Genomic DNA, 21,670 nt, shown 5'->3' on the forward strand with positions numbered 1-21,670 from the left:
CCCTTCTGGAATCATTGCTCCCATTACTGTTTCTGAGGGGTTATCTATCCTGGATTCTGTGAAACTGAGATGTGTTGTAAACGTAAAATACACAGGATTTTCAAGGCTTAGTTTGAAGAAAGTGTATAAGCTATCTAAGTGTATAAGCTATCTCAACATCTTGTGTGTCATTGATTTGTTGAAATGATTATTTGGGGGATATACTGGATTTAATAAGATATATTATTACACTTAATTTCAATTGCATTACATTTTTTAATATGGCTACTAAGAAATTTGAAGCTACACATGTAGCTTAAATGTGTGGGTCACAGAATGTTTGCATTGAACAATAAGGATCGCGACCATTCGTTCACTGAACAACAGATCTTGCATGCGTACCATCCTGCTGTTGTTAACTGCTGGTGAGTTGGCTCCAACCCAACCTGGCCCCATGCCTAAGTGGACAAATTATTGTCTGGTCCTGGGCAATCCTCCTGACACTGACACTTAGGGGCTCCTCTCCTGTGCTAGGTCACACAGGGTTGTCCTGGGGTCGATGAGGTGTTTGTTTATCACCAGCCCTTTCTGCTAGTCTGTCTGAGTTAGCAAGCTCGGCTGGAACCTGTCCACCATGATGACCCTACTGGGGTTTTGAACACCAGAGGCATAGTTCCCAGCATCATAAGCAGCTCTCAAGCCATCACATTATGACAAAGTGACAGATGGATAGTGATTGAAGATGGGTAGTGGACTTCCCAAGTACCAGGTATGAATCTCGACGAGAGGAACAGAACAGCTAATAAGACAGATAAGGTTCCGAACCTCAGAAGTCGAGTATGGAGGGAGAGGCGTAGATCAGGAAACCATTGTATAAGCAAGTTAATTTTTGATAGACTAAGTAATGAGGGAAGCTTTTGAGGCTCCACGTCTGCACCAGCTGCGGGTCAAGGTGGAGGCACTGATTTCGGAGCCCTCCCTGTGTGCCCCACGGTACTCTGATGCCACCTACCCCAGTGTCAAGGAGCAAAGGCCTTTGAGAGGAGCATTTCAACCAGACTCCTCGGACTGACACTGAAACTGCCCCCCCTGGAAGGCCCCACAGTGGTTTATAAAGGCAGTACTGATCTCTCTCTTTATGTGATTGGCAGCTCCTATGAAAACGAGCTGATGCTCACGGCTGTTCTGAAGTGCCTCTTCGACTCCTTCAGCCAGATGCTGAGGAAAAATGTAGAAAAGCGAGCTCTCCTGGAGAACATGGAAGGGCTTTTCTTGGCTGTGGATGAGATCGTGGATGGAGGGGTGATCCTAGAGAGTGGTCCTCAGCAAGTAATCCACCGGGTGGCATTAAGGGGTGAAGATGTGCCCCTTACAGAGCAGACAGTAGCTCAGGTGCTGCAGTCAGCTAAAGAACAGGTCAAGTGGTCACTGCCTCGTAAAGACCCGCTGTTCCTGGCTCCTCGCCTCCCTGCAAACATCACATGTCTCCTGTGACTTCTCACCCAGGTCCCCAGAACTGACGCTCTCAAGGTCATCTTGGGGAACACAGGGGTCCCTAAAACTCCATGTTATTTGTGATTCTCTCTCTCCCCCCCCCCCCCCGTTTTGTCTTGGAGTAAAGCTCCACTAGATTCAGACACAGGAGAGGGAAACCCCCTCTGCCTTTCTAGGCTGGATTATACTCCCCTGTCCTCCTGTCATGTTTCTCCTCCACTTCTGTCCCTTTGCTGCAGCCACACTTCAGATCAAAGCAGGAGAAGGAATGTGTTGGGTGTTTCTCTCCCTTGGCCCGGCCTTCATCCAGCAGCCATATGTCCGGCATAGAATGATGGCCTGGCCGAGAGTCGAGGATGAGTTGGGGGCTTTGCCCCCCTTCTTGTCCTCAGCGCTTTCTCCCTTTCCTTCTTACTGTCCTGTCTGCCAGGCTTGGAAAAAGGATTGGGATCAGCTCACAGGGTGGACACAGAGGAGAAGAAATTTCCGTGATTTAAATTTTAGTGGATAGAGATTATGAAATCTGTAGTTCAGTCAGAGCCGCACACTGTAGCTTCAACACTGCGATAGCCTGTGAATGTGCATGTGGGAGTGTCCATCCCTGCGTCCACTACCCTCGCTGTCCACCTTCACCACCGGGGGTCTTCTCCTGGCTCATCCTCTTGGTGCCCTGGAGCAAGGCCAATCTCAGGAATGGAAACTCCGTTCTAGTCTTGGAGAGAACTTCTGCTCAGAACTGGAGAGGGGGCAGAATGTATGACTTGGATCTCTGGGCTCTCCACCCCCTAGGCTCCCCCACATACATGTCCCTCCTCTGTCTAGGTCAGCAGTCTCTCGGCTGCTTAACCCTCTCCTCTCCACCTTTGCTTTGCCGCACATCCAAGGGTCTGGACACTCCTCTGACCCAGGTGGCGGAGAGAAGTGTCTCTTTCCATCAAGCTTTTGGGATTTGCATTTCCTTCGGAAGGTGGAACCACCCACCCTTGGGTCTAATTTTCTCCACTGAAAACTTTCTTCCCACCCCCCAAAAAAATCTCACAAAAAAACTTCTTGAGACTTAAAGGTTCCCTCCTACTCACTAACTGCCAGTTCTCCAAGATGAAAGTGGGCAGAAAACTGGGCATACTTGGTGTAAGAAATGTATGGGGTCGGGAGATAGCCACCTTCATACGCAGCTCCCTGTCAAGAGGAATAAAACAGGTTTCTTTGTAAAAATAAATAAATAAAAACAAAATAATGAGGAAAGGAAAGCAAAGAGGATGTGGGTGGGTGGGTGGTAGGGAGTATGCAGGTAAGATGAGGGCGATAAGGAGGAGAAGGCTACAACGTAGTCTAGATGAAAGAGGGTACAGCGTTGAACTATCACAGTGGTAGCACAGACAGGAGAGCTATTTGGGAAGTCTAGTTGACAGAATTGCGCTGAGAGAAAAATTCAGGGACAGTTAATGAGAGTGGTGGAACAATATGATGAATATATTTAATATCACTCAAATGTCACATGTGACGATTTTTGAAATGTTTCGTTATCTGTAGATGATCACAATAAAACAGTTTTTTGGGGGGAGCGGGGAGGGAGGGGAAAAAAAGAGGACCTGATGCAAAGGGCTTAAGTGGAGAGCAAATGCTTTGAGAATGATTGGGGCAACGAATGTACAGATGTGCTTTATACAATTGATGTATGTATATGTATGGACTGTGATAAGAGTTGTATGAGCCCCTAATAAAACGTTCAAAACAAAAAAAAATAAAACAGTTTTTTAAAAGAAAGGAATGAAGTTCTGATACATGCTAAGACATGTATGAACTTTGAAAACATTATACTAAGTGGGAGTAGCCAGATGCAAAATGCTACTTATTGTATGATTCCACTGATTTATTAACTACCCCAAATAGCAAAACTGTATAGAGAAAGTAGATCAGCAATTGCTTATACCTGGAGAAGAGAGGATACGAGGATAAGAAAATAAGGGGATGATAAAACCCAATTCAACACCAAACTCACTGCCTGCAGTCAATTCCAGCTCATATTGGCTCTGTAGAATGGAGCAGAACTGCCCCTTTGGGTTCCTGAGGCTTAACATTTTTTTTATGGAAGCAGACAGCTTTGTCTTTCTCCCAGAGGGGATGATAGCTAAGGGGTATGGAGTTTATTTGGGGAATGATGAAATGTGATGCAATTAAATAATAATGATTAGGCAATTCTGTGAAAATTACCAAATTTTACACTTTAAAAGGGCAAATTGTATGGAACACGACTTAAATCTTAATAAGGCTATTACTTAAACAACAACAACAAACAAACTGGCAGGGCTGTTGTAACCCAAGGAATTAGGGAGAGACTGGTACTATCGTGGGCACTTGGATTTCTGGCTCAGGTGTGTGGTGCCAACCAGGTCAGGTGCAGCAGGTCTGGAGGATGACTGTGAAGTTCCTTTTGGCCACGTCCAAGGTAACCCCAGGCAGCGGTGCTGGGGGTTATCAGCACAGATGTGACCATCTGACCCGAGTGTGGGTGAGAGAGGACGGAGAGAAGATGGTAGGTGGGGAGGAAACTCAGGTCCCAGGAGTGCAGTTGGAAGTTGGAGCATGCGTAAGGATGTTCTCAGGCGGGAAACAACCCGGAACAGAGGGAGGGGTTCCAAGCATGGAAGAGAGAAGGCATGGTCCATGTAGCAGCATCTGAGCGGTGATGCAGGGGGGCCTGGGGGGACCTTGAAGACGGGCTGGGGAGAGATAAGGGGTCTCAGGAATATTTGTTGTCAGGTGGGAAGGAGTTCAAGGAAAGTCAGGAAGATTAGAAGCCGTTTTGGGAGAGAGCGAGGTCCAAGTTAGAGATAAGAAAGCCACAGAGAGAAACTAGGGCTTGATTCCGGTTCAGGCCAAGGCTTCAGTTTGGAGCGTCTACAAGCAGTACCAGGAGAGCTGACTTTGGGATGGCTCGGGAGGCCACAGCCCATGCAGCTCACTCTCCTCCTTTCTAAAAAGTGCCAGAGGGTTTCTTCAGATGGCCAGCCCTGATAGGGGCTGTGTCCTTTCCCCAAATGGGCCCTTGAGTACATGCCCAATGACGGCCAACTGGTCTCCCTTCCTCTCATCAGCCAATGGACCGGAGTGAGCGGGCACCAGTGGTCCACCTTGTCATTGGTAGGGTGTGGTTGCGCATCACTTGCTGGTGCTGTTCTCAAATGTTCACTCGCAGGCAGGTGTTCGATTTTATGATGCACTATTCAAAATACTGCCAGAGGAACAAAGTTATTGACAGTAAAAGGAAATCATAGTAAAACGCCTTTTTCTTTAAGGAGACTGAGGAAAGTGAGCTACTATATGCTCTGTAGCCAGTGGGCATCTATCTGCTCCTGCCTCCCAGTCTTTGTCCCTCGGGCGCCCCAGGCAGGCAGTCTGTCTGGAGCTGACCTGGAACTGAAAGGGATGGGACAGCATTTAAAAATTAAATTTTAAAAATCAATTAAAAATTTTAAAAGGGGAGGAGGGGGTTATAGCAGAGCAGGGTAAACCGTCACATGAAGCCAGCGAATCTCAGAATCACACTTGTGCTACCGCTGTGTCACAGATACAAATACAGCATTAAGTAACTTGACCCAGGTCGACCGCTCACCAGCTGGGCACCCATGGTCTACCAGGCGGCCGCTGGCACACAGGTTTCGTGGTTTCATGAGTCTCAGGCTCTACTCCCCAGTCCCCCACGTGCAGGATCGCGGGTCCTTAGCGCCAGGACACCCCTGCTCTGGCTCCACCCTCCGCTGGCCCGCGGCTCAGCCCAGCGCCCCTTCAGGTCGTCGGCCACAAGCTCCCGGCGGTGCCCAGGGCCAGGACTGCGCCGCCGCCTTCCCGCAGAGCCCGAGCCTCCAGGGCACCTGTCCCGGCCGGGGCTCCGGTCGCGTCGGGGCCCTGCGCGCCCCGGCGGCGGGCGGCGCTGGGCGGGGCTGCGGCCGCGTGGAGGGGGGCGCCCGAAGGGCCCCGCCGAGGGGGCGCGGGCGCCGCGGGGAGCCGGGGCGGGGCGGCGGCGCGGGGGATGCGGTGAAGGGTGAGCGGCGGCGATGAGTGCTTCCGCGGCCACCGGGGTCTTCGTGCTGTCCCTCTCGGCCATCCCGGTCACCTACGTCTTCAACCATCTGGTGGCCCAGCAGGAGTGAGTTGAGCGGGCGCGACGGGGGTCGGCGCCGGGCCGGGGACCCCGCTTGGCCGCCGGCTGGAGCGGCCGCCACTCTGGGCTCGGGCTGGGAGCTGCAGTCCGCGCGGCTCCTGGGGGAGGTAGGTGGGGGGGCGGGGGACGGCCCGGGGCGCTGTGCGCAGGGGGCATCTCAGACCTGGGGATGTCTCCCCCATTCCGGAGCCAAGTGCTGGGCGCCCGCCCGGGGTGCCGTGCCGTGGCGGCGCACGGCCAGGTGGGGGGGTTCCAGAGGTCAAGAAGGGGACGCTCCTGCCCTTGAGGCGCCTGTGGGCCAGCCGCGGGGGACGGGCCGTGTGAGCGCGCGGAAAACTCCCCGGCGTGGCCTGCCCCTCTCCAGTTGTGCCCGGTTCCATCCCGTCCGTGTAAGCCAGGAGCGTGCCCATGTATGGACATGCACATGCTTAGCATTTCTTATTAGTTTTAGAAACGGTGGGGGGGGACGACCTTCAGAAATAGCCCCGGCCCATCAGGCAGAAGACTTGGGTTCTAGAGCGGTCTTGGACACTACAGTGTGCGGCCTGGCCTCACTTGTGGCCTGTCTGATGTCTCTCTTGGGCGGTACCGTGAGGGTCCAGTGAGGTGTGCTTGCGAATGAGGAAGGGCTCTTGAGTCGGTCTTGTGGCAGAACGAGGAAGTAGGGGAGAGGGGCCAGTTTCAAAGCTACGGAAGTGGACCGGGCTGAGCTGAGCGGCTGCGGATGAGGTTTGGTCCTGTGGGCAGCTGTGGACTAACCAGCCTGCAGCAAGCAGTGGAAAAGCGGTGCTGGTCTTTGGGGAGGAGGAAGTAGCCTGTTACCTCTGACTTCCCAGCAGTTGGCCTAAGGAAATTACCTCAGTTTTGTAGGTTAACAACCGCCTCCGCCATCCTCCTGCCTGTGAAGTGCAGGCTTCCTCCTCTCTCCCTGCTGTGGCCACCACTTGCTGCTGGCTGTATCCAGACCCCGCCCACTCTGAGAGGGCTTCCTCGGAGGAGGCCTGACCCAGTTTGGGGGTGCGTGTCCTTGAAGAAGCAGTTGCATGTCAGATGTCTGCAAAGATCCTGCACTCCTAACAGTATTTATCAGCCAATGCTTATGGAATACCTGCTGTGTGCTCTGTCCGCACTGTTCAGGGGATGCGGACATCGTTTTGAATAAGCCAGGAAACGCTGGAGGGTGTGTGCAGGGACACGTGGACACAACTATATAAATAGACATGACGCACTCTGAAGGCAGTCAAATAGGGGGACATGAGACAGTGGTAGTCAAGGAAGGCTTCACCGATGAGGTGGCACCTGAGCAGCAGGAGGCAGCCACCAGAAGACTTGGGGACAGAACCTTCCAGACAGGAGCACCAGGCGCAGTTGGGGCAGTGGGGGAGGGGAGTAGGGGGGGGAGAGGGATATTTTGGACAGAAAGCAGATGATCTTACTAAAAGATTGTATCACAATGAAGATGATATGTGAGCGGGAATCCTAGGCTTGGGGTTGAGCTGCTAGGAAGATGGTCATGGCATGGTTGGGCTCCTAACCTACGCGTTCGCAGTGTGAAACCACTGGACGCGCTGCAGGAGGAAGATGTGGCAATGGCCTCCGAAATGATGACCGCCTTGGAGATCCTTTGGGGGTCACTGTGAGCTGAAACTGACTTGAGAGTGTGTGTGGAATTGAATTGGTTGCAGCCATTCTCCCCGTCCTGTGGCAAGTTAACAATCTAGTGAAACCGACTCCTCCTTTTCTTTCTCCATCCCCTACTGCCCTGGACCCGCTCTGCTCCCAGGGTATCCTGTATTTCAACTTTGTCAGGCACTGCTCTCTCTGACTTAGACTTGGCCAAGGCTCTTCTGTGAGCTGCTGGCCCAGCCCCTCCTCCTGCACCGTTCTCAGCCTCAGCACCCCAGTCCCAGACACTATACACTCGTCTTGGCCATTGGACACGCCTCACACTGCCCCCTCCTCCTGCACCGTTCTCAGCCTCAGCACCCCAGTCCCAGACACTCTACACTTGTCTTGGCCATTGGACACACCTCACGATGCCCCCTACCTCCTGACCTGCCTCATGCTGTTCCTTCTGGTGGGGGGAGGGGGAATCTTTCTCTCTTGCTGACCCAGACCTTAGGGGCCTAAGGAAAAAAGATCACCTCGTCTTTCCAGACCCTCTGTGCAAGTCTGGGTGGACAAGAAAAACAAATTTATAGACACACATATGTGTATAAAAAAGAGCTTTATACAAAGAGTAATTGTATATTAGAAAACATCCCAGCCCAGTCCAGATCAAGTCCATAAGTTTGATATTAGCACATCTGTCTGATGCCAGTCTATAAGTCCATCTTCAGACTCATGCAACACATGCTATACAGCCGAGTGCAGGAAGATCACAGGCCAGTGGCTGGAAAGTCTTGTGGATCCAGTGGTGATGGAAGCATCTCAGCGCTGGCATGGGTCTCCACGTGGCTCTTCCAGCTCCAGGGCTCTGGCTCCATCAGTGTAGCTCCATGTGGCTTGTCAGCAGGAAGACGAAGCAGAGGGTGTAGGTCCCGCCTCCAGTGGTTATTTATCTCAGTGCCTCCAAATGAGGTCATCAAGCTGCGACCTGATTGACAGGCCAAATGCCAGCCCTTCACTCTTAATAGGCTCAAGTTGACACCAGCTTATGTGACTACCAACCACATCCTCCCTCCAAGCAGATGTGCTTTCTCCCACCCTTCGTGGAGCCCCCTTGGTTGCATCTTTCCTACCAGAGGCCCTCTGCTGTGGTCGGCGTTTGAGAACCAACCTGCCACCGGCTTGCCATCATCGGTCGTGCCCAGCGCAGCCCCTTGTGCAGAGCAGACATGTAGTCATCTTCCAATGTGTTGAACTGGGCTTCCTTTTCACCAGACCTTTATAAAATCTTGGGGGCAGGTGGGGGGAGGGAGTCAAGAAGAAACGGAAAGAAAGAACATACCCATTAGAGTCAGCAAGACCAGGAAAGGGTTGCTATCTTTCTCTCAGATACTCACTCACCCTGCTCATGCTCACCTAGACCTGCCCCCTCTCCGGAGGTGTCTGTCGACACAAAGGCATCAGTAAGGCCCTTCCCAAGATGAGAAACTTTATCACCCTTCACAGCCTTAGCGGCCCTCCCCCGAGTCCCTGCTGGACGCCTATGCCCTTGTTCCGAGAAGGGCCTGCCCCAGCCATCAGGGAGGGTCTTCAGGGACTGTTTCTTCCCCCTCGTCCCCTGGAGGTGGAGCTCCAGAGAGGGCACCGTGAACCAGTTTGCACTGCTCCCCCTAGGGCACCAACTGCATGGTGGCGGCGCTGGCGGCGTGATCGCTCAGGTCCTCAGCAGCAAGAATGGAGGTCTCTCCAGGTCTCAGGCTGTCCCCCATTCCAGTGCCCGTGGACTTCCACAGCACACGTCGCACGCTGCTCTAGTCCACCAGCGTACACTGAGACCCAGAGGCTTCCTCCTCCTTCCTCAGAAGCTCACGGAAGAAGCTGGCGCATCTTCCCTGTGTGTGCCACCGGAAACACCCTGGGTCACCCCCCTGCCCGACACTGACATGGACATCCTTATTCATACAGAACAATTCCTCATCCACCCGCTCACCCCCAATTCACCCATCGTCCCTCCATCCTCCACCTAGCCAGCCCTTGTCCACTGACTCCTGCGTATTTTCTCAGCATTCCCAGGCTGACCCCGGCCTCGTGGTTCTCCAGGTGTCTTGAGAAGGCTGCTTATTCTCAGGTCTCACCCCTGAGGTGCTCTGATTTTATAGGTTTATGGTAGTGTCTGGAAATTGGGGGCCCCTCATGTTCAGAGGTTCCCTTTTTCAACTCAGTGTGGGATGCAGGGCCAGGCGATGGGAGTGCGTCTCTCCTGTGTCTCTGGCCGGTCTGGGGTCCTGTCAACCCACAGTGGATGAACAGGTGTTGCATACTGACTGACCCCTCTGGCGGCAGCGTTCTGACTGGTGCTTTGCCGGAAGCCAGCTGCAGGTGTGTGGGATGGACTGGAGCATGGGTAGGTCCCTGAGCTTTTGGCGGTGCTGGTAGGCGGGGTGGGAGGGGGGGGGGGACTGTGACTTATAGATGTGTATTCCTGGAAACTTTCTGTTTCACTCTCTTTCTTCTCTAAGGCTGAAAAGGGTGCTTCTAGAAGTTCGAGGGGTCCTGGAGGCCTCCTTGGCGGAAGGTTATCCAAGAGCTCTGGGGCTGAGCTGTGTGGGGTGGGGGCGGGGCTTCTGCTGAGGAGAGGTGCTCAGAGCTGCTCTGTGGGGTCGTTCAGTAGGCTCAGTGCAGCTGGCCATTGGCAGGGGCCTGTGTGGCTTCATCTAGAACCCCAGGTAGGGGCGGGAAAGTATCAGGGTGGGATTAAAGCGACTTACTGGTTGGTAGGGCTCATAGGCCACTGAGACAGGCTCCGCCACGGAGACAGGACTTTGCCTGTTCATCTGTGTCCCTGGTGCCTGGCACATCCACTCCCAAACCTGCTGTCATTGAGTTGATTCTGATTCATAGCCACCCCTTAGGACATGGGAGAAGAGCCCCGTGGGGTGCGGAGGCTGTGCGCCTTGAAAGATCAGACGATTTCATCTGCTGGCCCCATTCACCAACCTCGGCATTCCTGGCTGAGTGCTTTAACCAGTGCACCACCAGGACTCTTACCAGGCGCACACACAGCTGCGCAGTGCCGTCTTCCATATACTTTCCCAACTACTGAATGGGCACAGTGGCCGCATCGAGGGCCGCAGGCACAGACACGATCGTGAGGATGGCGCGGGGCCGTGCCGTGTTCGGTTCGGCTGGGTGCAGGGTTGCGATGGGTCGGAGCCGACTCGAGGGTGCTAACGACAAGGACCATGAATGAATGATCAGATGCATGAAGTGAGGCAATGATTTTCTTTAGCGGCAAGGACGGGGAGGCTTTCCCTCACGTCCTTTGGCTGTGTCTGCCAGCAGCAGGCCAGCCCCTGGAGAAGGAGAGCCTGCTCAGTAAACTGGAGGGGCAGCCGGACAGAGCGAGGCCTTCAAGGAGAGGGATGGACGGACACGGTGGCTCCCACCCAGGGCTCAGGCACGAGAACAGTGTGAGGATGGCACAGGGCAGAGTGGTTGCACGCAGGGTCGCTGTGGGTTGGAACCCCCTAGATGGCACCTCACACCACCACCACCACCAAGCAGATGAATGAAATGACCCGACTGTCCTTTCCATGAGCTTACAACCTCTCGGTGAGGGGCGGAGTGCGGGCTACAACCTCTGGCTTCTGACTGCTGGACCCATGTCAGCTAGCTCCCGTAAGCCTGGTGCTGCCCCACGGAGGAGGTGGCCCTGGCCCCTGGCCGCCTCAGCACCACCCCCTCTTCCAGGAGGAGGCCTCAGGAGTAGAGGGCAGGGAGGCCGGAGGTCATGGGCTCCCCCTGGGCTGAGGCAGAGGCGGGCTGGCAGCGAGAGCAATCAATGGTCAGGAAATTCCAGGCACTAGCCGGTTGTGTTGATAAGTGACCGCCTCCCTGCTCTGTTTCTTGCAGTTCCTGGACCATTGTGGGGGTTGCTGCCCTCATCCTGCTCCTGGTGGCCCTGCTGGCGCGGGTCCTCGTCAAAAGAAAACCTCCCCGGGACCCACTGTTCTACGGTATGCATCCGCGGGAGGGTGGGAGGGGCAGAGCCTGTTCCTGTCCACTTCATGTCTGAGAGCTGGTCTCCAGCCTCCTCCTTGGGGATAAGAACTCTGACCCCGCCAGTGAAGTGGCTAGAAACGTCTTTGAGGAAGATGTGGCCCTTGCCTTCCACGCTGTGGCCCTCCCCTCTCCCAGACAGGGGTACCTCCAGGGTCTGGCCATCTACCTCTCCATTCCTCGCCTCCAGTGTGTTCTGAACTGTGACCCGCACCCTGTACTCATTCCTTCCTGAACTTCCTGCCAACAACTCCATTCACCTGGCACGCCAGTTTCCTGGACAGGCCCTACGCCCACACATAAGTAATACGAGGACATGCTTGTACCTAGCACCGAGCATGGGAACAAGGATTCAGCAAGGTGCCATTGCAGGGGACGACACGCAGTGCCTGGCAAAGCGATGTGCTTATGGAGTCGATATAAACACCCGCGGTCGAGCCCCCGCACTCTGAGCTCTGTGAGGCATTGTTTTATTTCGTTCTCACAGCACCCATCCCTCCGTCCAGAGGTGGACGAGAGTCCCTGGGTGGTGCCAGCCCTGGGTGGTTAACGTTTTGGCTGCCAACTACAAGATTGGAGGCTTGCGCCCACCCAGAGGTGCCCTGAAAGGAAGGCGTGGAGATCGCCTTCTGAAAACCCAGCCCCTGAAAACCCCACGCGGCTCTGAAACACACACGCTTCCGTGATTGGGGTTGCCATGAATTGGAATCAGCTTGACTGACGGCAGCTGGTTAAGTGGTCTGGCCCCCAGATGAAAATGCTGCCTCAGGAAGGCTCAGAATCGTGGTCAAGGGCCTACTGCGTGTGACCCAGCATTGAATGACCCCCTCCCGGCTCAGTGTCTGCACTTCTTCCATCATGCCACCTGAGCACTCCCTGTGCCGGGGGCTTGCTGTGTGCTTTACTTCTGCTTCAGCCACGCTGAGTAACAAACACCCTTCTGATCGCCGGCCATGCCCTTCAGCAGCTCACATTAGTCTCGTGTTCACGCCATGAGTAGCCAGAGCCTCTTTGTTTCAGGCCACCAGTTCCTCAGGGCGAGCCCTTTGCTCGGACGGTACAAAAGCACAAGAGGGATCCAAGCCAAACCAAACCCACTGCCATCTCATCACTTCTGAGTCCTGGAGCCCCTATAGGTCACCCCTGCCCCCTTGGGTTTCTGAGACTGTAACTCTATGGGAGTAGAAAGTCCTATCTTTCTCCCATTGGGGGTTGGTGGTTTCGAACTGATAACCTTGCAGTTAGCTCCCAACACTTAACCACTATACCACCAGGACTCACCGGGGTTGGGGTGGGGGGGCACGCCTCTTAAGGCTTGGAACTGGCCACCATCACTCTAACTCACACTCCATTGGTCCGAGCAAGTCATGTGGCCAAGCCCATTGTGTATGGCTCAGGAAGCGGTCTTTGCTCAGGGGATCTGGGCTAAAGTAGAGAAAGACATGGAAAAGATATCAGGATTAGGAATCGATTCGGCAGCAGCTAACGACAACTAGGGCCCTGGGTATGGCTAATGGTTTGCACTAATTGAATGGTCCACCAACCCAACCAGAGGCTTTTGGAGAAGGCTTGGTGATCTTCTACTAAAAGATGACAGCTGTGAAAACCCCGTGGAGTCCCACTCCAACACACATGCTGCTGTCATGGGAATCAACTCAACTGCAATGGATTTACCAGTCATTTTCCTCAACTCGAATATAAAAACCCTGAAACTTGGAGAAAGGGTTCAGAGCCAGGCAATGGGGGAGCCAGGCCTGTCTGGCATTGAAGCTCATGCCCTCCCTCCTGGCCAGCTCCTGTGGCCTCTGATCTGACACTGCCTGCCTCCAGACTAGCCTCCGGCTGCTCTCTGCCTCTCCCCACTCTGTGGCCACTGCCAGGGACCATCAAGGTGACTCTGACACATGTACCCCGTGTGTATGAGGGTACAACTGTGCTCCCTAGAGGTTTAATGGCTGTGGTTTTTGGAAATAGATTGCCAGGTCTTTCTGCTGAGGCACCGCTGGGAGGGCTTTTGAACCACCAACCTGTTGGTGCCCAACCCAGTGTGTGAATGGCTTGAGCTGCTCAGGGCCGTCCCCCTCCATCGAGCCCACAATCACCAGTACTCTTTCTTGTCTTCCACCTCCTGCAACCTTGGGTGGGGTGCCCGTCTCATGTGCCCTCGGTACTCCACACTTCTCCCTAGCAATGGCTGCCGGGTCAGCCCAGCAGCAAACCCACAGCGCCACCAGGGCACTTTTCACATCAGTGAGGTTCCCGGCATGAATTTAGTTTCTGAGTCAGATCACACTGAAACCTCAGGATCAAGCCCCGGGCCAGACTCCTGGTCCACTGGGCGTCATTTCTTAAATAGGGACTGACCTGCGTGTGGCATCAGACCCATTGGGAGAGCAATCCAGTGACCCTGTGCTGAGCACTCCTTTCCTTGGGGACATACAGCGCTAGTCACCTGGGACAGTCCTGAGAGATGAGTGGTAGAACGTGATTTTGATGGTGAAAACTGGGCCAAAGGCCTGTGTGGGGCTGCAGGAAAGGCAGGGTCTGCAAGATGCAAGGCTGGACTCCTGGCTGCAGGCGGCTGTCTCAGGGCAAGGACAGCTTCCCTTCTCAGTGAATTAACCTTCCCCAGGCATCTAGAAAGGAGCCCTGGTGGGCGGAGTGGGTTACGCATTGGACTGCTAACTGCAAGGTCAGCAGTTCAAACCCACCATCCGCTTCTCAGGAGAAAGATGAGGCTGTCTGCTCCTGTAAAGGACCTCTGTGAGTCAGAAGCAGTGGATTTGGGTCAGCTTGGGGTGTGCTTCTCTAAGTTCTTGTCCCGTGGCTTTTCTTAGACTCATAGTTATCCCTGTAATGTTTCTGTTGGCCAAACCTCTCACGTGACCCATTTCAACTTGAAAACGCAGCTACTTCGACCTATTTGATTACCCACTGTTTAAAAATCTGATTCTTTCCGCCATTTGTGGATCGTGTTTTTTAAGTCTGGTGAAGAGATTCTCGTCTCCCGAGTAGGATTCCCTAAGATGACTCTGTCTTGCTTCCTTCGTGGCCAGGGCTCCCATCTTGTACAGTTGTTCTCATTACTTCCTCATTGGTCCTTGTCTGAGAGCCAGTCTCGCCTCTGTGTCAGCTCCTTGTCCATCTGTAGGCTCTTCAGTGTGGACTCAGGCAAACGTTGGACAAACTGTGATGGGCCTACTTCATGGTTGAGTGAATGGCCTGCCTCATCCAGCCTGTTCTTTTTTAGGAGTCCCCTAGCCCTGGTGGCACTAGCAGGTTGGACTGCTAATAGCCACGTCTGAAGCTCGAAACCCCCAGCCGCCTAGAGGGAGACAGCTGAGGTTATCTGCCCCTGTGAAGACTGACAGCCTCCACAACCGTCTAGAGATAGGGTCCCTGTGAGTCGAAATGAACTCAGTGGAATCTGGTGGGTGGTACAGATGGTGAGCTGCTCCCCAAAAGGCTGGAGGCTGCAGACCGCCCAGAGAAACCTTGACAGAAAGACCTGGCCCTGTGACCAGAGGCCCTTGAAAATCCTGCACAGCACAGTTCTGCTCTGAGGCACCCAGGGCACCAGGAGTCTGAGGCAACTCACCGGCACCCAGGTGAAGCCATTGTTTTACCCTGGTGGCCACCTCTGTGTTAACTGGGGGGCAAGTGGTCCTTGGTCCTGGGTAGCCGCTGAGAGGGCCATGGAGGATAGGTGCCATCAGGTTCATGACTCTGGCTCATGAGACCCCAGGTGTCCGGGGCCTTCCTCAGGGTCACAGGCAGAGGATGACAAAGCCTGAGTGTGAGCACGCGGGCAGCAGTGGGGAGATTTGTGAACACAGAGTGTCCGTCGGAAGTGCAGAAGATATGTTGTGGAAAACATTAGAAGCAACCTACTCTTACTGGCTGACGCCAGCTCTTTGTCATGGTCTGCTGAGCTTCTGCTTCTTAACTGCTGATTTCTCTGCCCTAGTTTACGCCGTCTTTGGATTTACCAGTGTGGTGAACCTCATCATAGGCCTGGAGCAGGATGGAGTCATCGACGGCTTCATGGTGCACTACTTGAGAGAGGTACGTGGCCGCTTAGTGATTAGGATCAAAGGGGTCAGGAGCCCAGAGCACTTTGCTCAGAGACAGAAATGCTGTAGTTTAAAGTAAGCTGGTATGATACACAGAAAATTCCATTGACTGCCATAGACTAGGTTGTTTATCCTCATGGAAAATGAAGCAGAAAACTAGAATTAGATCAAGGACAGTTCCCTTTCATATTCAGCTCTTAGGACTTGCCCCTCCCACCCCAGTTCCAGGTGGGTAACCTTGCCCCTCTACTTGAATTCTCAGTACCATTGGGTCAGTTCTGACTCATCACAGTGACCCCAGAGCGAAGGGTAGAACTGCCCCTGTGGATTTCTGAGACTCTTTTTCTTGCTCCTGATAGTTTTCTTGAGACATAATTCACATATCATACACTTTCATAGTTCAGTCACAGTAAAAAGAGTTGTATGTACACCACCACAATTAGTTCCAGGACATCCTCCCCAGTCCTGTGTTTGTTATCACCTTTCCAATTACCTTCCAACCTCCCCTCCCCCCCTATCCCTGATAAGCCATTGCACCAGCTACTGTAAGAATAATTCTCTATGGGAGTAGGAAGCCTCATGTGGCTCCCTCAGGATGGCTGCTGGTTTCAAACTGCTAACCTGTGGTTAGCACCCCAATGTGTAACCGGTAGGCCACCAGAACTCCTCCTACAGGCCTGGCTGAATTAGACTCCAGCACCTTCCTGCCCCAGCTCAGTGTCCAGGCACAGAGGTGGTGGTCCACACAGGCCTGCGGCGCTGAAGGAGGAGGGGCAGCGATTGCCTCCTGCTGGGAGCAAGGGGGAGAGCTCTGTCAAGGTGACAGCACTACTGCAGCACTTGTCTTCAGTGGCAGTGGCTGTGACGGCAAACAGTTACCAGCTAGACCAGGAGGCTGAAGGACATTCCAAGGAGAGTGAACAATGCCGCACCTGGAGAGTGCAAGGTTTTCGAGGACATTTGAGGGTACAAGTGCTCCAGGGACATGCTGGCAGGAGGCAGAGCTGGTGAGGGAGGCCAGGCCAGGGCTGAGGGCTGTGGAGGGGGCTGCAGGACCAGGCTCTGGGGAGCTAGCTGCCATAGGCTTGGAGGGTGACAGGCTGTGAGCCAGCCCTCATGAACAGTCATCGGGCAGCAGAGGGAGGGAATGAGGCTGGGACAGCAGGGGAGATGTGTGGTCACCGAACTTGGCTGGAACGAGAGCCCTGCTAGGGGCATACAGAGAGGGAGGGTGGCTTGGTGGCATTATAGTAGAAATAAAACCATGGGATCTGCACCAGTTTGCTTGGGGGAACAAGGAAGACAAAGGTGACCTGTGATTTTGAGCCTGGGTAATTGAGGAGTGAACCCAGGTGGGAAGGTCGGGAGAGGGGAGAAGTGAATGAAGCCAGGGTTGCTGAGGAGGCCCATGGGACGCCCAGTGAACCACCAGGAGGGGCCGAGGCTGGCATCTGGTCTGGGCCCCTGAGGAAATCATGCGGTTGCATGCTTTGGGCAGTCAGAGCAAGAAGCCTTGGTGGCACCGTAGTTAAGCGCTTGCGTTGCGGGTTCAAATAAATGACAGCCACTTAATGTCTTGATAATTTAGAAGAGTCTTTATTTGGTTATAACCGGACTGCTGGAATCCCAAAGCAATTCTTTGATTGCAGTCCTGAGCGGACGTGTCAGTGGATCTTTAAAGGCAAAAATGCCTCTATCATTTGTCTAGAACTTGAGCAAGCGTGGACAGGACCAGAACATAAAATGAATGCTATTTCTCTTTAGAGGTAGTGAGCATTACAGAGTGCAGCATTGATTGCAACACCCTGGATAATAAAGTACAAATAGTAAGGTCCTGGTTATAACATCATTATTAATTACAATGTTCTGATCTCAAGAACATGAGAGCACATTCTAAGATCAGCCACTCGTGGGACTTTCCAAGATGGGAGGGGGAGGAGGCAGGTCAGTCAGCAGTCAGTCAAGGAGATGGCTTTACAGTGGATTATGCTAGTCTGTCTCACTTGGCTGCTAGCTGCCAGGGCTGAGGGTGGACCCACCAGCCACTCCATGGGAGAACTATGTGGTACTCTGTTTCCATAGAGTCTCCTCTGCTGCCAGAGAATCAATCCGACATATGCGACCCTGTGGTCGCTACGCTATATAAGCTTCCAAGACTGTCAGTCCCTGTAAGGACAGACAGTCTCATCTTGCTCCCGAGGAGCCACTGGCTGGTGGGTTCAAATGGGTGACCCCCCATTCAGGTTAGCAACCAACGCCCAGCCCACTGTGTGACCCGGTGCAGGTTTACCCTGCCCCTTCAGGGGCTCACAAGCCGACCTCTGCACAAGAGCAACTAACAACAAGGACAGCCATCACCGATCACAGCACATCAGAGAGAAATGCTGGCGGGCACAGGAGTGCCCCCACACCCCCTCCCGCTCTCTCTGGATTCTTCCCGGAGCAGCCCCTGGCCCCAGGGCAGCAAGAAGGCCAGTTGATTGACAGACAAGGGGATCCTCGCTCTTTCAAGTAGAAAGGGGGTGAGGGTGTTTGTGGGGATGGCGGAGCCAGCAGGACAGGGCGGGAGAGTTTGGTGGAAGCCGAGTGGCATCATCCGCAGTGCGTGGTGACACGCACTGGCGATGCGAGCCACCCTCTGCAGAGCCACTGGGCAAAGGGGCCCGAGTTCACCCTACAAGTGAACACCTCGGCGTGGAACGGCTCCACGCAGAGCTCTCCACGGCTCCAACAGCGGACTCTGAAAAACCACGTGCTCAGGATCGGAACGTTGCTAAATTCAACTCGAGAAAACCTGTGCAGGCCGAGAGTGAGCGACAGGCCGCGCCTCGAAGCAGACCGAAGCGCTGCGCTCCGTGGACTACCCAGAGGGCTCACGCCCATCATTGTGCTCTGTCTGCCCTTTATTTACATAAAATATCGTGACCGGTTTTCAAAAGAGAAAGAGATGATTGCGAAATGTGAATCAGGTCGCTGCTTGTCTAACTTGGTGGCTGCATATAACCCCACAGGTGTGAAGCCGCCAGCCAGGAAAGTAAGAACCCAGGCGGTGGCAGAGGTTGGAAGTGACTGTTGGTTTGGCTAAAGCAGAAACGACTCAATGATAGGGCGGTGGTGCTGGGAGGGAAGGCTAACGTTGTAAGTGTCATTTGGGGGCCTCACAACCAATGATTTGGTCTTCCATGATTTCTGATGGGGGAAAGATGCTCTGTCCTCGCCCTTTCCGGTGGTCGCACAGGAACTTGGAGTTGAGAATTGCCGAGTGGGACCAGGGAGGTAGCACGGTAATCCCGTGCGCCCAGAAGGTGGAATTCCTCACACCGGCTCTGCTCAGTCCCACGCCCGACTCTCCCCACAGCCAGTGGGAAAACGGATTGAGAAGATCATAGACTCCCCCTTCCCTCCAAGCTGCTGCTTCCTTGCCAGGGAAGCCCAGGGAATCAGGGTATTGCCTCCTAGGGAAGGTGTGGGTGGGAGGCTCTGAGTTCAGTGGGACCTCTCTGAGGCGAGTGCCCAGCCCTGCCAGCCAGCCAGCCAAAGGACACAGTGCCCTTGGCCAGTGGCTCCGGGTCATGGTCTTTCCCTGCCACCCCTCTGGCCACGACCATGCTACTGGTTAGCCATGGCTTGGCCCCGGAGTTGGTTGTGCAGGCGGGACTGCCCACAATGCCAACTGCCTTTCTGTCATGGTCCAAACCATCAGCTAGGTGTGACCGCTCCGAGTTCTCTGCCGATAGACCCTGTGACAGGGCCTGGTTTGGGCGGCCGTGGGGGCAGGGAGGGTCCTGTCCTCACATTCCTGCCAAGCGTGCAATTTTACCTGTTTGAGCAGCGCATTCTCTTAGGCAGGTATCACCCGTGAGGTGGGCTGCCATATCTCCCTCACTGCGCGGGCCTGGAGTTGCGCAGGTGAGTGGTGGAGCCGCGTGGACAGCAGACTGACTCTCCATGCTCTCCGTAGGTGGAGCCGTATCTGAACACCGCGTACGGGCACATGATCTGCTACTGGGATGGCTCTGCGCACTACCTGATGTACCTGGTGATGGTGGCAGCCATCGCATGGGAGTAAGTCAGTTCACCTGGTGTGTGCGTGCCTCGCCACGCTGGCAGGCAACACGAGGGTATGTAAGGAAGAGGCTCACTGGGGGGAGGGGGGTGATGCACAAACAGGGACACGTACGTGTGAGTGTGCACGTGATGGTGCAGACGGGGAGGGCCTTACATTCCTCGCACCGTCACCTTTTGAATCTGTCCCTTTGGTCAGCATGCTCTCACGAGAGGAGTGGGTGTCCCGGAGTGCTCTGCTCCTGCCACCCCTCTTTAGCCACAGCTTGGCCCAGGGGTTTGCTGTGTAGGCAGGACTGCCCACGTTCAATCCCCCCCCAGGCTCTGACTGTCATCAGCTTGTCTCCGTGTAGCTTGTGAACAAGAATGTCTCTCTGGGAGTGAGTCTGGGTCCCGCCTCCAGCATTATCTCCTTAACACCTCCAAGTGAGGTCATCAAGCTGCGGCCTGATTGACAGCTAGACTCCCCCTTTCACTCTTAATCCTCACAAATTGGCAGCAGAGTATATAATCACCACACCTGGGGATTTGTCACACCACTGACATCCATTTTGGTGGTGGCAGCGATGACAGATTCCTGGTGCCTTCTCGCAGAGGAACTCCATGGAGGTCCACTCACAAGCAGCAAGCCACTGCCCAGCAGCTTCAGGAGGACCGCTCTTGTGCCTCCGTGCGTCTCCCCAGGATGATCAGAATTGCCCCCGTGGGGCAATGCTGGTGCGCCGGCCCCTCGAGAGCTGGCTCCACAGCTTCCCAGGCTCGTCTTCCGTGGGGTAGCACGAGGCATTGTGCGCAGCTCAACCACGCCATTCTTGTCCCCACCAACTGGCTTTGTGACCCTTCTCCTTCTTCTCCACCTTGAATTTAGCCGCTGCATATTTCCTCTTGTTCCTGGCCTTTCTGAAATACACCGTGGAGCAGAAATACTGGGCAATTCCTCCAACTAGGATGGGGTTTTGGCTGCAGTGGGGCTTCCCCTTCTAGAGCTTTTTGCCCTTGATCTTAGTCTACTGAACTTGGCCACTGGCTTGTGCTTTCCTGGCTTTAGGCTTCTCCTTGGTGTCTGGCTTCTTCTCAGCCTTTTCACCCTCTATCTTGCAAGATGGGAAAGAGGAGGTACGCTCTCTAGGGAGGGGTCCTTTCAAGATGCCTGGAGTCCAGCTGCCCTCCCAGGCTTCCACTCGGTGCCCCATCAGAGCAAGTCATGCCTTCTTGTCCCACCACCAAAGCCAACATCAAACTCATGCCGGCAAGTCAGTTCCAACTCAGAGCGACCCTCCTGGGGCAGAGTAGAACTGCCCCCACAGGGTTTCCAGAGCGGGAAATCTTTATGGGAGTAGACTGCCACGTCTTTGCCCTTGGAGCAGCTGGTGGGCTTGAACCGCAGACCTTCCAGTCAGCAGCCAAGTGCTTCAGCCACTGCACCACCAGGGCTTCTCCTCTTGTCCTTCACAAAAGTCAAGTGCAGCTGTACTGACCAACCAACCATCAACCCCTTTCTCACCTTGCAATCCAGGGCAGCTCTAGGGGCCAGCCTTTCTTTCTCTTGTTCTCCAGCTCTGCGAGGCCCTGCGTGGGCCCTGCTTAGAGGAAGCCAGGAGTGGGTCTGAGTTTCTGCAGCTCAGTTCACACTCAAGTAGGGGAAGACTGGTCTGCCCTTCTGCTGACAACCCCAGCCTCATTTGGCCTGGAGGGCGGGGGTGGCAAGAAACATATAGGCTTCTTTAATGTGCTCCCTCCAGGGAATCTCCCTTGGGACTTCTCACGGCTCCTCTGTAAGAGTGCACCGGCCCATGGGCTTCAAGGTGATTCTGACTTAGAGTGACACTGTAGAGGGGGGTCTCTGGGGCCCTAAAGGGGGCCTAGTGGATTGCGAGTTTGGAACCAACAGACCGCTCTGTGGGAGAAAGGTGAGGTTTTCTGCTCTCGTAAGGACTGACACCATCGGCAACCCACAGGGGCAGTATTTATCCATCCCGTAGCATCACAAAATATTTGAGGTTGTAAATCTTAAAAGGAGCCAACAGCCTCAACTTTCTCTTGAAGAGTGGCCCGATGGGTTTGAACCTGTGGCTTTGTGTTTAGCAGTCTAATGCTTAACCAACAGCGCCCCCAGGACTCCTCCCTATGTAGAATGGAGCTGGGTATTGGTTGAAGCAGCTTCCAGGCCACATCTTCTCTGAAGAAGCTTAGGGGTAGTTGTGTAGCAGCTCCCTGTGTAACATGG

General features: G+C 54.2%; 1 protein-coding gene and 1 pseudogene across 1 annotated transcript in view; both read left to right on the forward strand.

The window, feature by feature from the left end:
- The first annotated feature begins 883 nt into the window (after positions 1-883).
- Positions 884-5,515, forward strand: LOC142455964 (coatomer subunit zeta-1 pseudogene; annotated as a pseudogene).
- The window catches only part of TM6SF1 (transmembrane 6 superfamily member 1), a 34,024-nt gene continuing 17,854 nt past the window's right edge, over positions 5,501-21,670 (forward strand). Inside the window, exons 1-4 of the mRNA XM_075558054.1 lie at positions 5,501-5,623; positions 11,159-11,262; positions 15,273-15,370; positions 19,340-19,443. Of these exons, the coding sequence (XP_075414169.1) occupies positions 5,532-5,623; positions 11,159-11,262; positions 15,273-15,370; positions 19,340-19,443 (398 nt within the window). The 5' untranslated portion in view covers positions 5,501-5,531. The remainder of the gene's footprint in view (positions 5,624-11,158; positions 11,263-15,272; positions 15,371-19,339; positions 19,444-21,670) is intronic.

Source organism: Tenrec ecaudatus, chromosome 9, assembly GCF_050624435.1.
Source record: "Tenrec ecaudatus isolate mTenEca1 chromosome 9, mTenEca1.hap1, whole genome shotgun sequence".
Taxonomy (NCBI): domain Eukaryota; kingdom Metazoa; phylum Chordata; class Mammalia; order Afrosoricida; family Tenrecidae; genus Tenrec; species Tenrec ecaudatus.